We start from the raw sequence: 12600 nt of genomic DNA, 5'->3' as shown, positions 1-12600 counted from the left end.
GCCAGGACAGCAATTACTGACCAAAACAACGGAGAAAAGGGGCACGAGTTTCCCAGAGAGACCCAGAAGAAGCAGAGGAGCATCTTCACTCAGGAAGCAGCGTGCAGGATGGCTTCCCTTCCCTTCCCTTCCCTTCCCTTCCCTTCCCTTCCCTTCCCTTCCCTTCCCTTCCCTTCCCTTCCCTTCCCTTCCCTTCCCTTCCCTTCCCTTCCCTTCCCTTCCCTTCCCTTCCCCTTCCCCTTCCCCTTCCCCTTCCCCTGTCCAGTTGGAAGAAACACCCCTTTTCCCCCAAATCTGCCCATTGGCTACGCTCCCCTGCTCCATGGTGGTTGGGTTTCCCAATCCTTTTTCTCCCTAAAACTGGGGCAGTTTTACCACCACAGCCAAGTACCGCCTGGGTACCCCTGCGCAGGAGGGTGAAGAAAGGCGAGGCTTGGTAATTTAGGAATATTTTTAATTCCAAGTAAACAACAGTGAAAAGTTTCCATCCATCACGGAGAGCAAACAGCAGAGCTCACTCGTTTCAAACAGGACACGCGCGCAGCAGTCCTGGCCTGGGGGAATTCTCCCCGAGAGCCCAACCTCAATTCTCCCCAACCATCAAAGGACAAGAACCACGGCCGACCCCCCTGGGACAGCCACGTGGCAACGCCAGCCTCTTCCCCAAGGAAAATACTGTCCAAACCAAGCCCCCTGGGTGCAGGGGAAGCAGAGCTGAGCCCCTCCGAGGACCAGAGAGCAGCGGGGGGACACAAAAAGCCCGAGCAGAGGCAGCAGCCGATGGAAGAGCTGAGCGGTGCCTCGGGAACATCCGCACCCAGCTCCCGGCTCAGCAGCTTTGTGAGGTCTGAGAGGCTTCGGGGCTCGTCTCAGGAGCAGCCAGGGTTTAGGGACGCAGCCGGGGCACAGAGAGAAGGGACAGGGAAAGGCCAGGAGCCAGCGGGTGCCATCCCAGCACAGGCAGCACCTTCAGGGGCCAACAGCAGGAAATTGAGGGAGCCCACTTGGCCTGCAAGATTAGGATTCCCCCACACATATATGTTACTGCACAACTGGACACCAGATTCTCTTAGCAGGGATGAAATTTGGGATACTGGCAGAGAATAGGCATGGTTAACCCAGCGGAGCAGGCACCCAGCACACTGCAGGGCCAGCAGGACGAGGCACGGCCAGATGCTCCTCCACCGGCATCCCTGCAACGAGCCTGCTCCAGGGCAAGGCCTGCCCAGCAAAAAGCCCTTGCATGGTCTTCCCAGGCCCCAGCTGGGTATGAAAAGGCACCTTTTCCTCTTTGGGGTCATTTATTTATAGATTTAAAGAAATAAAAATAGAAAAAGGGGCAAAGAGTGCATACTAAGAAAAAAAAAACACATTCAGTGCAACAATGCGAGAGCAGAAGCAAGGGGAGTGAAAGGGTCCCTTCACCATGCCAGCAGCTTTTGAGGGAGAGAGAGAGAGCTCATTCCTCCTGTGTGCAGAGCCCGAGGGCAGCAGGACTCTCCCTTCAAACCCCGTCGAATTCGTGGTCACAGTATCCTACGAAGAGAGGCTGTGCCTGGACACCACGCCTGGAAGCAGAGCAGGCAGCGGGCGTTACGCGGAGGACACAGAGCTGGTGAGGGGGGTGAGGGGTCAGAGGAACCCAAAGCAGCCACCGGAGCTGATTCAGATGTGAGCAGTTTGCATCCTGCACTTACAGGCTGTTATTTTTTGCTCACGTGTGGAAGCGAGGCCTAAGGGTAATTTTCCTGGGGATGCAGCAAGGGAAAGTGCCACAGGGCAGCGCCGCAGGAGCTGACGGGGCCCCTTCCCCAGCACAAAACTCTCTCCCCCACACAGCCACCACCCCCTCCACCAGCAGGGACCCTCTTTTCCAGCCCAGCCCAAAGCAAGCTCTGCCCACACTCAGGCACGAGAAATGCTCCGCACTTTACGGCTCGTTTCACACCCAGGGAAGCTCACCTCACCCCCAGCACCCTCCCGGCCCTGCCCAGGGTCCGTGTGCAGGGGGTGTCCCCTGCAGTGTCCCCCCACACTGAGAGGGGGGTCGGGTACCTGAGGAGCTCGCAGCGGAAGCTGGCCAGCCGCCTGTAAGCATCTTGCAGGTTCCTCACGGTCGCGTCACTCCACAGCCTCTCGGCTACAGCCCCAGCTCTTGGCCTTAAGGAGCAAGTGACAACAGCAGCCCGGTCAGGGAAAGCTTCTCACACATTCCCAAACACTTCCCCAACCCAAGTCCTCCAACACACGAGGGCACGTGGCTTCTGATTGTTAAAAGCCCCTCGCCCAGACGGGTGCAGATCGGGAGGTGTCCCAGTGACAGGACAGAACAGACTGGCTGCAGCAGCAGGTGGCACAGGAGCGAGTTTTGCTCTTAGAGGTGGCCACAGAACCTCGTTTAAGCCTCAGTGAAGCTGTTAGTGCCACAGCCCTGCTGCCAGAGGACATACAAGCACCGTGAGATTGAACCAGCAGCCCTGGCTGCACACCACGCCGCGCGGAAGGACCAAGCCAACCTCCCCAGGACATCTCTTACCAGAGCCTGGGGGCCAGGTTGGTGACGTCCACATATTCGCCCCACATGCACGCCTCCCCGCCGATCACCAGAGCCTTCTGCTCAGGGCTGCCTGCCAGAGGACACAGCTTTCAGGTGATCGGGTGCTGTAAGACAAGTTCACCTTCCTGCCCCGCACTGGGGGACAGCTACGGATGCTGGGATTTGCTCTTCTGGAAGCCCCAGCTTCAAACCCTGGGGCAGGGAGAGCTGAGGTGCAGCCTGTTTGCAGCGAGGGGACAGCAGGGAGCCCAGCAGCCAAGGCACGGTGACTTGAGCACATTCACACCAGCAGTGAGAATCACGAGAGACAGCCCCGGAACCTCCTCTGAGCAAGAAGCCAGAAGGAAACGCGCCCCGAGGAACGCACCTGTGAAATCCAAGGGCTCCACCTGGTAGGCTGCCATCCAGTCCTGCCCGTAGGAGATGCGGTTGAGGTACCAGGGGGCAGAGAGCAGGGCCCTGTAGCCAGCCTTGGTGACGTTCGCCATCTCCTCCTTGTAGGGCGGGGAGTTCTTCCATACGTGGATGATCGTGTCCGGCCTCACCTGGACCCGCAGCACAAACACACGTGGAGCCTGTGCACAGCGTCAGGGCAGCAAGGGCACTGCCCCCCCTCACAAGCAGAGTGCCCCGGAGACATCCCCAGCTCCAAACACCTCCTGATGCTCTGGTGACCAGGGCTCTGCACCAGAACCAGTCCAGAACCAGTTATCACAATACTGGAAGGTAGAGTTACACCCACGCCCCTACATCGCCACTGTCCTTGTGCATCCAGTACCTCCGGGGAAGCTCTCCTTGCTCTGTGCTTGCTGTTTCACGGCAAAAGCCCCCCAAAGGGCCAAAGCACCGAGGCAGGCACTGGATCAACTTCTGAGCCATGTGCAGGCTCACTCGAGTGAGCAGCACCAGCACCATTCACCCAAGATTTAGGGAGTTGTGCCAGGGAACGCAGGCAGCTCTCACCTTCACTCTGTTGTCGAACACCTCCTGCCACACCATGTAGCCTTTGCCAAGGGAAGAGACGATGTCCAGAAGCCTGGGGTGGAAACATGACTGAGTTTGGGGGCCTCCCAGCTACATTCCCCTCTCCTTGCCAGCTGCACACAGCCAGAGCAGCAGCACCAACGTCCTCGCCATCCCCAGGGGGACAGGAAGGGACTTCTCATGAAAGAGGGAGAAAGCACAGCCCCTCCCAGGGCTCTTTTCTCCCTCAGCCTTTTTGCGGCCAGTCTCCCCCCCAAAAATGTGGCTAGGCTACTCTGTTCAGGGCCAGAAAGGCCCAAAGGCCTACACTCCTGAAAAGGAGATTTGTTGTCTGAGACAGCAGGAGACGTTTGTGCCTGTTGTACTGCAGCTGCAGGCCCAGGACGCAGCCGTCCTCACCTCTGGATGTAGAACGACTCTAACTTTGTGTAATCGTCACCAAAGCCCATCTCCTCCATGAAGGCACGAATTTGTGGGTTGGACTTCCTGCGTACCAAAAAAGAAGAGAATAAAATCCCCGGGCACCAACCCTGAGAGCCTCTCTCTCTGCCTAGGGGAGCAGGGCACCAAAGAGCTGCAGGTGATCGTGGCCATGAAGCATGGCTGGGACTAAGCAAGCCCGTGCCAAATTTTTGGCTCCCTCTCCCACAGGAACAACCCTCTGCTCTCCCCCCACCCATGAAGGGGGCTGTTCTTTCAGACCCCCTCCCCAGGCACCCAGGCAGCAGAGCACCGGGCCTATTTCAGACCCCAGGCCCCCTCCAGCCCCGATCTCTGCCCAGGCATCACTCACCAGCACGTGAAATCCACCTCATCGCCACCCAGGTGCAGGAAGTAGTCTGGGAAAACAGCGCCCACCTCTTGAAACAAACTGGTCACAAACTGGTAGGTGCTCTTGAGGATGGGGTTGATGGGCCCGTAGGTCCCAGAAGGATCCTTGCCCAAGTAACAGGGAGTCAGCAGGTCTGGAGCACCTGGGTCACGACAAGCCCAGCAGAGTGAGGAAGGGGCTGAGGGGCTGTAGCGCCTCGTGTAGCCACCCAGACCGCCCTCGGCACAGCCCAGAGGCCACTGGGGGACAAAAATCCCAGCCAGTGCACCAGAAATGTGCTCTGTGACTTGGCAAGTCTGAAGCAGATCCCCATCCTGCGCTGCTCTGCGCTCCCCACCGCACCCACACACAGCTGGGGCAGGGGGCAGCGTGTCAGGACAGGGGAATTGGCACTTCACCCTTGCAGGATGTGGCTGCCCGCACCCTGCTTTTGAGATCCACATCGCAGAGCCCCCTCCCCGGGCAGCTACAACCACGGCTCTCACTCCCACACCCCCGGCTCCTCACCTGGCCCCCAGGACTGGGTGTGCCCGGGGGTGTCAAACTCGGCGATCACCCTGATGCCCCGGAGCCGGGCGTACTCGATCACCGCCTGCACGTCACTGGCAGTGTACACGTGGGTCATGGCGTTGAAGGCGCCCTGGGGGAAGACGTGGGGTCACAGCAAGCAGCACGCGGCCGGCCGGGGGGCTGCAGGACGGCCAGCAGGGGTTACCTGCTTGCTGAGCTCCGGGAAGGTGAAGCTCTCGTAAGGGAAAGACGGGTCGTCTACGATGTGCCAGTGAAACACGTTCAGCTTGTTGTAAGCCATGACGTCCTGGGAAGGAACGGGAACACAGATAAAAACGTCGTGCTCCTTCTGAAAGGCCAGCCTGCTGTCACAGGAAGGAACCACGAGACCTCAGGTCGCTGAGTAATGGTCAGCACGAGATCCCCAAATGTTCCCCAGGACCCAAGAGCGATTCCACCACCACAAAGAGCTGCAGAGGGCCATCAGTGCTTCTGCTCACAACAAAATCCCTGCTCTCCTTATACCAGAGCCAATGGTTGAGATTGGGAAGTTTAATTCTGCCTGGGATGGATGCAGAACCACCACCCACTTTCCTCTAATGCCACTGGGAAGTGTTTTTCCCTTGCCTCAGAAAGGATCCAGCCTTGGAAAGTAAGCCAGGCTGCAGGAATCCGAGATACCTCAGGGCTTTTTCTTCCTTCTCCCACTTAGGAAGGGAGCTGAGAAATCACCTAAATCAGCTGTGAGTTACACCAGGAGCAAACACAGCCACAGGCACAGAGAACTGCACTAGGAAAGGCTGACAGCACGGAGGCATTTTTCCATCATGCAAATCTGTGTATGAAGAATTCAGGTCAGGCTGCCATCCCACCCCAGCCTGTTGCTTCATCCAGAAATAAGCACGCTGGTGCTCCTCAAAAAGCTTCCGTTTGGCAAGCTCTTCCCTGACGAGAAGTGAACGCAGTGGCCCATGCTCAGCCACATGGCTGGCTCTCCCTAGACAGCTCCTGGAATCATCAGAAATGAGCAAAACACACCCCAAAAAAAGCAAGAAAACAGAAAAGCGGCCCTCCAGGCTACTCAGGGAGGCTCAGCTGTCAGAGAGGGACACCCAGCTAAACGGTTTTGCCTGCCAGCGGGGCAGGACACACGCCTCCCAGCCCAGGCACCCTACCAGGGTCTGCAGGATGGCTTTCAGAGGCAGGTAGTGGCGAGAGGTGTCCAGCAACAGGCCTCGGTGAGGGAAGCGGGGCGAGTCCACAATTTCTGTCTCGTTGACGTAGTACTGCAGGAGGAGAGGGGAGAAGGAAGAAGTGAGCAGGGCTCCAGGCAACGCAGCCATTAGCAGGAGGAAATCAGGGTCAGCCTCATCCCCAGGGCCAGCAGGACGAGCAGTGTGCGAGCTGGCCGGGAAGAGCTGCTGTGCTGTACCAGCTCAGGAGGCAGCACGCACTGCCCTGAAGCACAGCTTGCCCCCAGGAGACGAGGCAAGGACTCGTCCCCTGCACGAGCCAGCCACGCACTCACCATGCCGTCCTCATCTCTCCCAACAAGCTGGCTGAACGTCTCCAGGCCTGCGGGAGAACCACACGCAGTCACTCGCTCAGCACGGATTCCAAAGAGAGCTCAATTAATTAAGTCTATGGGAGAAGGGAGGCGCAGGGAGATGTCCCGGCCTGCAGGGAGGGCGGGAATGCCCAGCAGAAAGCTCCATGCCTAAGCACGCCTCACCTCTGAGAGCTCCCCAGACGGCATCGGCGTAGAGCAGCAAGGAGTCCCTTGAGATGTGCAGCTTATCTGAAAATACAGCATCGGTCGGACTGGCACAGGCATTAGGATCCTCACACACTGCCTGAAGGCATGAGAGCCCCAGCTGTGGGATCGGAGCTGGACCAGCAGTGGTTTTGGTACAGGACTGCACCCCTGGGTCTCAGAGAACTGATTTTGGGGTAGTTTTTTTTGTGTTGTTTCAAAACCTCTCTCACTACGTTACCAGCAACCTCGGGTGAGTTGCTCGCCCCTGTCCCAATTTCTCCACAATACAGTGAGGATCCTGCCTCTCCAAAAAGAGGATTAAGTGCTGTAGGGTACAATTTCCAACCAAGAGGCACAGAAATACCTGCGCTCTGCTCCAGCTACCTCCTTCCCAGTACTTACAGCTCTCGTTGGAGTTGAGGCTGGGAAAGCCATCGCAGCCCGGCGTGGAGACCAAGACGGAGAGCTCAGTGCAGGGCTTCCTCCAGGGCTGCTTGCTCTCTGCAAGGCACACAGATCAAAACAAAGGTTGAAAATGAATGCAGGTGTACTGCAAAGCTGGGCTGGATTAGAGGCAACTGCAAAACCTGGACGGAAGCTTTCCTAGCACAGAAAGGCCCCTGTCCAACCCCATCTTCTGCAGAGCTGGCCACAGCCCCAGCAGCTGGGAAAATAAACCCAGTGGGAGCTCTGGCTGCTCTTCCCTATCTGAAGAAGCATTTTGAAGCCCAAATCTTCCCTGGAGCACATGGGAGATGCTGCCCCGACTCCCAAGGGAGGTGCTAAACCCGCTCTGAGGTAAGGGGGTCTGCTCAGAGCCATCTCTGGCCAGGAGGAACATTGGTGGGTCACACTGACAGCCCCACAGCGTTCCCAGGGACAGCCAACGCTCAGCACAGCCACCAAAAAATAAAAAGCTTGGCTCTGAGCCTCATCAACAAGTCAGACACCAAGCTGTGGAGAGACCGTGGCACCGCCAGCATTTGGGTGAAACGCGGAGAGCGGAGGAGCCAGAGACCCCAAACGCCCCCACGAAGGAATGGTGAAACCTCTGTGGTTGGAGAGAAATGGCTCAAAAACACTCCTCCATTTTCAGGTTTCCTCTCAGTACAGACAAGCCGGTAGCCAAGGCAACCTTGCAGACGTGCGAGCTGGCACATGGAGCACAGCAAGACCAGCTCCCTACGCTTGGCAAGGCAGCGACTCAGCAGGGACGGCTGCTCTCAAGCCTGGCGACACGGCAAATACTCATTTTCTCCCTAGGGCCCTTCCCAGGGTGAGCACTTCCCAGCCTGCGCCTCTCACCTCCGTTCGGGTGGAGATTTTGGTTTCGTCGCAGGAAAGCAGCCTCCAGGAGCGAGCAGCAGCTGCTTTGAGGACGAGGGGGGCTGTGTTTAAGGTGCAGATGTTTCCAAATTTCCTACCAAGCACCAGCAGCTTTTCCAGCAGCCTTGAGAGGAAGGAAGTCAGTGCCCAGCAATAATCCAGGCGCTGCGAAGCTCGGCCTGCAGCATGCCACGGGGTACCAAAAAAGCACTGCAGCCGGGCAGCACAAAGGGGAAGTGAAGCAGCAACAGAATCGGTGCCACCACCACACTTAAACCTGCCTGAGAGGCATCTCTGAGCACGAGACACCCAGTGCAGAGAGCACAGCACGGGTAAACCTCTGATGGGGGAGGGAATCTGCAGCCAGCAGAAGGTGTATCTGAACAAAGATGAATCTGTGATTCTGTGAATTACTGTCACAGGGTGCAAGGATGCTAATGCGATGGTCACAGAGGGTTCTTAGCAGTAAGGCATCAGGGATGAGAGGTCCTGGCTGCAGCTCCACGCAGGGTGCAGGTCACACGCTCACAGGCGTTTTGGAGGCACGCAGCTGAAGGACAAGAGATGGGGGAAGAACAGCAAGGGAAATCCCAACTAGAGACTGTACTGGGTCTGCCACAGAGACAAGGAAAAGGAATATGCTTCACCTTGAGGGTGTTCAAACCCTACTGCATGGGCTGAGCTCTCCGTCCTTGCAGATATCTCAATTTCAGCTGGACACACCCCTGAAAAGCCTGACCCTGCTGGCTCTGACTCTAGGGCTGTCCCTGATGCGACCAAATAGTCCACCGTGTCCCTCCCAACTTTCATCAGCCTGCTTTCACGCTTGGAGTCCAGCAGCGTTTGGGCATAATCCAAAAATCCCCCAAACATTTTCAACCCCTGGCAACACGCGACTGCCCCTCCAAGCGCGCTACGGTAACAGCTGCTGGAGCATCCCACCCGCGGCAGCGGTCGCTCTCCCTCCACTCAGAGGGAGAAAGACTCCGAGACGCCTGCTCTCAGGGCACAACCCACACCTGCTGGATGTGCTGCAGAGCTGATAACTCACACCGGCACGCAGAAGGCAGGAGGAGGTGGCTCACTAATGTTTGGAGGGCTCTAAGAGGACCCTAAACTTGTTCTGTGGGAAGTCCAGCGCTGCCTTGGCGTGCTCTGAAAGCAGGTCAGGAGAAGATGCTGAAGTCTCCTAAATTCTCTGCAGTGCGATCGGCGTGCTTGTTTGTTCAACTGACATAGCTGCTTGCTAAAACAGGAAGAAAACTCTTTCTGTCATTTATTTTCTCTATTAATAGAAACTATTTTTTTTTTCCAAGCAGGGTTCCCACTCCTTGCTATTACTAACCACTCATGTGGAAAAAAAAAGGAAGGCCAAGAGGAAAAAAGCCCTAAAATTAAACATGCAGACCAAACTCCACATAAAAAGAGCGTATGGAGACCGGTGAGTGTGCACGGAAAGCTCGATCTGGTGATCACAAGAAATTGCTCCAAACAATGCAATAGCCACAGCTCCCTCTGACAGGAGCAGGAAAACGTGAAAAATTGTAAAAATCACGTAAAGAAACGATGCTGTCTTTGCAACCCTCAAATGGAAAATTATTTCTTTTGCTACCTAGAAGAGTCAAGTTTAAGAGCTAAGCCAAACGTCTCTTCTCCGTGTTTCACACTTGCCTTTGTCACAATGCACCTGAGACAAAGCAGGGCAGCTTCCAGTGCTGTCACCCTACTCTGCTCTGCTCAGCAGCGACAGAGTTCACGCTGACATACCGGGAAGCAGAGTTACGAGCTCTTTTGGATGAATGGAGCGTTTCACACTTGGGAGATGGAGCTCTTCGGGCTGCCTGCAGACCCACGCAGGCACTCAGCCTCGGTGCGTGCCGGCTCCTCGATGTGTGTGCTTGCCCTGCAAAAGCAGCCAGGGAGTTTGCAGCACTTCACTCACCTCAGACATGCAGCAAGGCAGCACTTTTTCACAAAGAAGGCCAGGATGCAAGGAAGTTACGATCAGCCCCAAATCAAGCCTAGGCTCTCAAAGCTTTTTGCCTTTTCTCATCTTATACTATAGATAATTTCAGGGTGCATCCAAGGGCTGTCACCTCTTTGCTAGAAAAGTCACGCTGCTTCGGGGTGCTGACCTGCTCACCTTGTGAAAAAAAAAAAAAAAAGACAAAAAGAGCCCCAAAACAAGAATATGTACTTGTGAGAACCAGGCAACAGCAGTTCTTTCTCAAGGCAAAATCTTTGCACTGGATGCACAAAGAGCTGCTCGAAACGGGAAGAGCCAAGACTTGTGAAAAGCGCTGGTAAGACTGGCAGCAGCTCTCCCCGGTCACGAGTAAGAAAAGGAAGTAAAACGCAACGCTGCAGTGCTGAAATGCAATCTGGGGGAGATAAAAATGAGATAAAAAGAACACGCTGACTGAATAATTCCTTGAAAGAAATGCAAGATGACTGGTGCTCACCGTGCTGTGGAAGGCTAGGCTGTTTGATTTTTAGTTTTTATTAAACACAACAACAACAGAAGCATAGCAGGCACTGCCCTGCACATAAAAAAACAACAGGGGCTTTCGATACAAGACTCAATTCAACCAACCGAGCCACCAGACTACAGCCACCACTTCCTCTAGCCATCAGCCCCAGGTGAATTAGAGAAGCACAAGGAGGGAAAAAGCAATACGTGGGATTCATGCACCCAAGACGGGAATTTTCAGACAGGAGCTGGGCACTGAAGCTCCAGGCTGACTTGGGCTTGTGCTCCCCAGTGCAGAATCACTAAAAATTCAACAAGTTGCTTTATTTGAGGCAGTTAGTTGATTTGCTGACACTGCAAAGCCCCCTGAAAGCCTTGTACAGGAGGTGGTGACACCACGAGCAGAGCAGGCTACCAACCCAACAGCACAGATGGGGATGAACTGCAACACTGGAGGTTTCCTTATCTTGTCATTGGGTCAGCACATCCCCACTCCCCTTTGGGAGATGGTTTTAAGGAAAACCCAGGGTTTAACCCCAAAAAACACAATCTCTGTTTCATCAACTACATCACGGAGAGCAACATCCTTTTGCTGAACAAGGATTTGGTGACACCAAACTTCCCAGTAGCCAAGTTTCTGCTGGGCTGAGCTAGAAGCGGGCAGGTTTCGGTGCACCTTTTGGGCCGACACGAGGCTGGTGTGCCATGAAGCGAGCGGAGCAGCTCTCACCTGCCACAGTTACCGCATCCAACACCCTGGTGCAGCTCTGCGTGCCGCTCCTGGAGGCACACACACCGCTTCTATCCCACATGGACACCCAACCTGAAGCCAGGAGCCCTTCTACAGAGCCAGTTTTGCTTCTTTGGCCTGAGGAGGACTTTCACAGGCAGAGGAGCCGTGCCCCACCTGGGCGCTGCCTGAGGTGCAGACCTTTGCTTTATTACAGCGTGAAGCTACGAAGTCCCACCACAACACAGGACCCCTGCGCGTCAAGGCGCGTGTTTCCACAAGCCGCACACAAGTTTTTAGGGACTCAAAGCTCCGTGCCCGCTTCCCAGAGCGGCTCCTCGCCCCCTTCCATCCCCAGGAGCCCGCCGGGCGCCCCCCGCCCCGCGCCCTCTCCCCCTCTCCTCACCCGCGGACCGCGCGGCGCCGAAGATGAGCGCCCGGTACCGCTGGAAGGCTTCGTCCAGCACGGCGCAGCCCGGCCCCACGGCCGAACCGGAGGCGTAGGAGAAGCGAAAGAGGCCGGGGGACAGCGGGCAGCGGCCGGCGGCCGGCGGGGAGAGCTGCCGGAGGGGCTGCGGCCACACGGCGCCCGCCGGGCCCAGCGCCGCCAGCAGCAGCAGCAGCGGCCGGGCCGCCGCCATGTCGCGCTCCCCTCCCCGCCCCGCCGGGGGTGCGGCTTCGGGCCGGCTTCGGGCCGGGGGAGGGCGGCCCCGGGTCCCTCACGGCTGTGGGGTGACGAGAGAAGGGGTTAAAGGGGGATTTGAAGGGGTTTCTGAGGGGAAGTTGTGTCCCCCGAGCGGCCTCAGGCTCTTTGCTGCCAGCTCCGTGCGCATCAAAGGGAGGTGCTGAAGTCCCAGCTGCTCGGTGCAGGGTTTACCCGTGTTACAGCCCTAAAATCGCCCTCGAGCAGCGTTTTAGTGAACGATCCTCCTCCCCTGAGGAATTGAGATTTTGAGCATCGCAAAAGCATCACCAGAGGCTGAGGGAATGGGGCTTTCTGTGGGGCCGGGAGGGTGGAGGAGGATGCTCGCCACAGCGAGGGCAGCCTGGGGGTTCCAGGGCACAGGAGGGGGTCGCGGTTTGGTTGGGGTCTAAACATGAGTGTGGGGATTTTGTGGGGTTGCCACAGGCAGGTGGGGGAATTTCAGGTGGAGGGGGGCTGTAGGGCACCCCCTGGCTCCATCTGTGAGCCTGTCTCCATCCTTGAGCTTAACTCCTGCACAGCACTGCAGCCTCCTTCCCCAGCCCTGAGGAGCCCCCGGAGCTGCCTGTCCCCTCCAGGACGAGGTGGATCTGCAGCCAGCGGTGCCCATATACAAAAGCAGGGCGCCAAGGTAAGCCCATGATCAGCCTTGGGAAGACCGGGAGCACAGCCCCACAAACAGCTGCCCCGGCCTGAGCTTAAACAGAGCTCCTTTAGAAACCTTCAGGGCTC

General features: G+C 56.8%; 1 protein-coding gene across 1 annotated transcript; it reads right to left on the bottom strand.

Moving 5' to 3' along the window:
* Positions 1–437: 437 nt before the first annotated feature.
* Positions 438–11806, bottom strand: HEXA (hexosaminidase subunit alpha; the record flags this gene model as incomplete). Its single annotated transcript, XM_084293648.1, has 14 exons — positions 438–1568; positions 2056–2160; positions 2537–2627; positions 2925–3102; positions 3521–3593; positions 3941–4027; positions 4335–4515; positions 4881–5013; positions 5089–5190; positions 6059–6169; positions 6412–6458; positions 6616–6681; positions 7042–7140; positions 11572–11806. 14 exons carry the CDS (start codon positions 11804–11806, stop codon positions 1505–1507), a joined length of 1572 nt encoding a protein of 523 aa, XP_084149774.1. The 3' UTR covers positions 438–1504.
* Positions 11807–12600: the final 794 nt, after the last annotated feature.

This window comes from Netta rufina, assembly GCF_964035555.1.
Source record: "Netta rufina genome assembly, chromosome: 11".
Taxonomy (NCBI): domain Eukaryota; kingdom Metazoa; phylum Chordata; class Aves; order Anseriformes; family Anatidae; genus Netta; species Netta rufina.
Note: the sequence above shows the minus strand (reverse complement) of the source record. Positions and strands in the feature narration are given on the sequence as shown.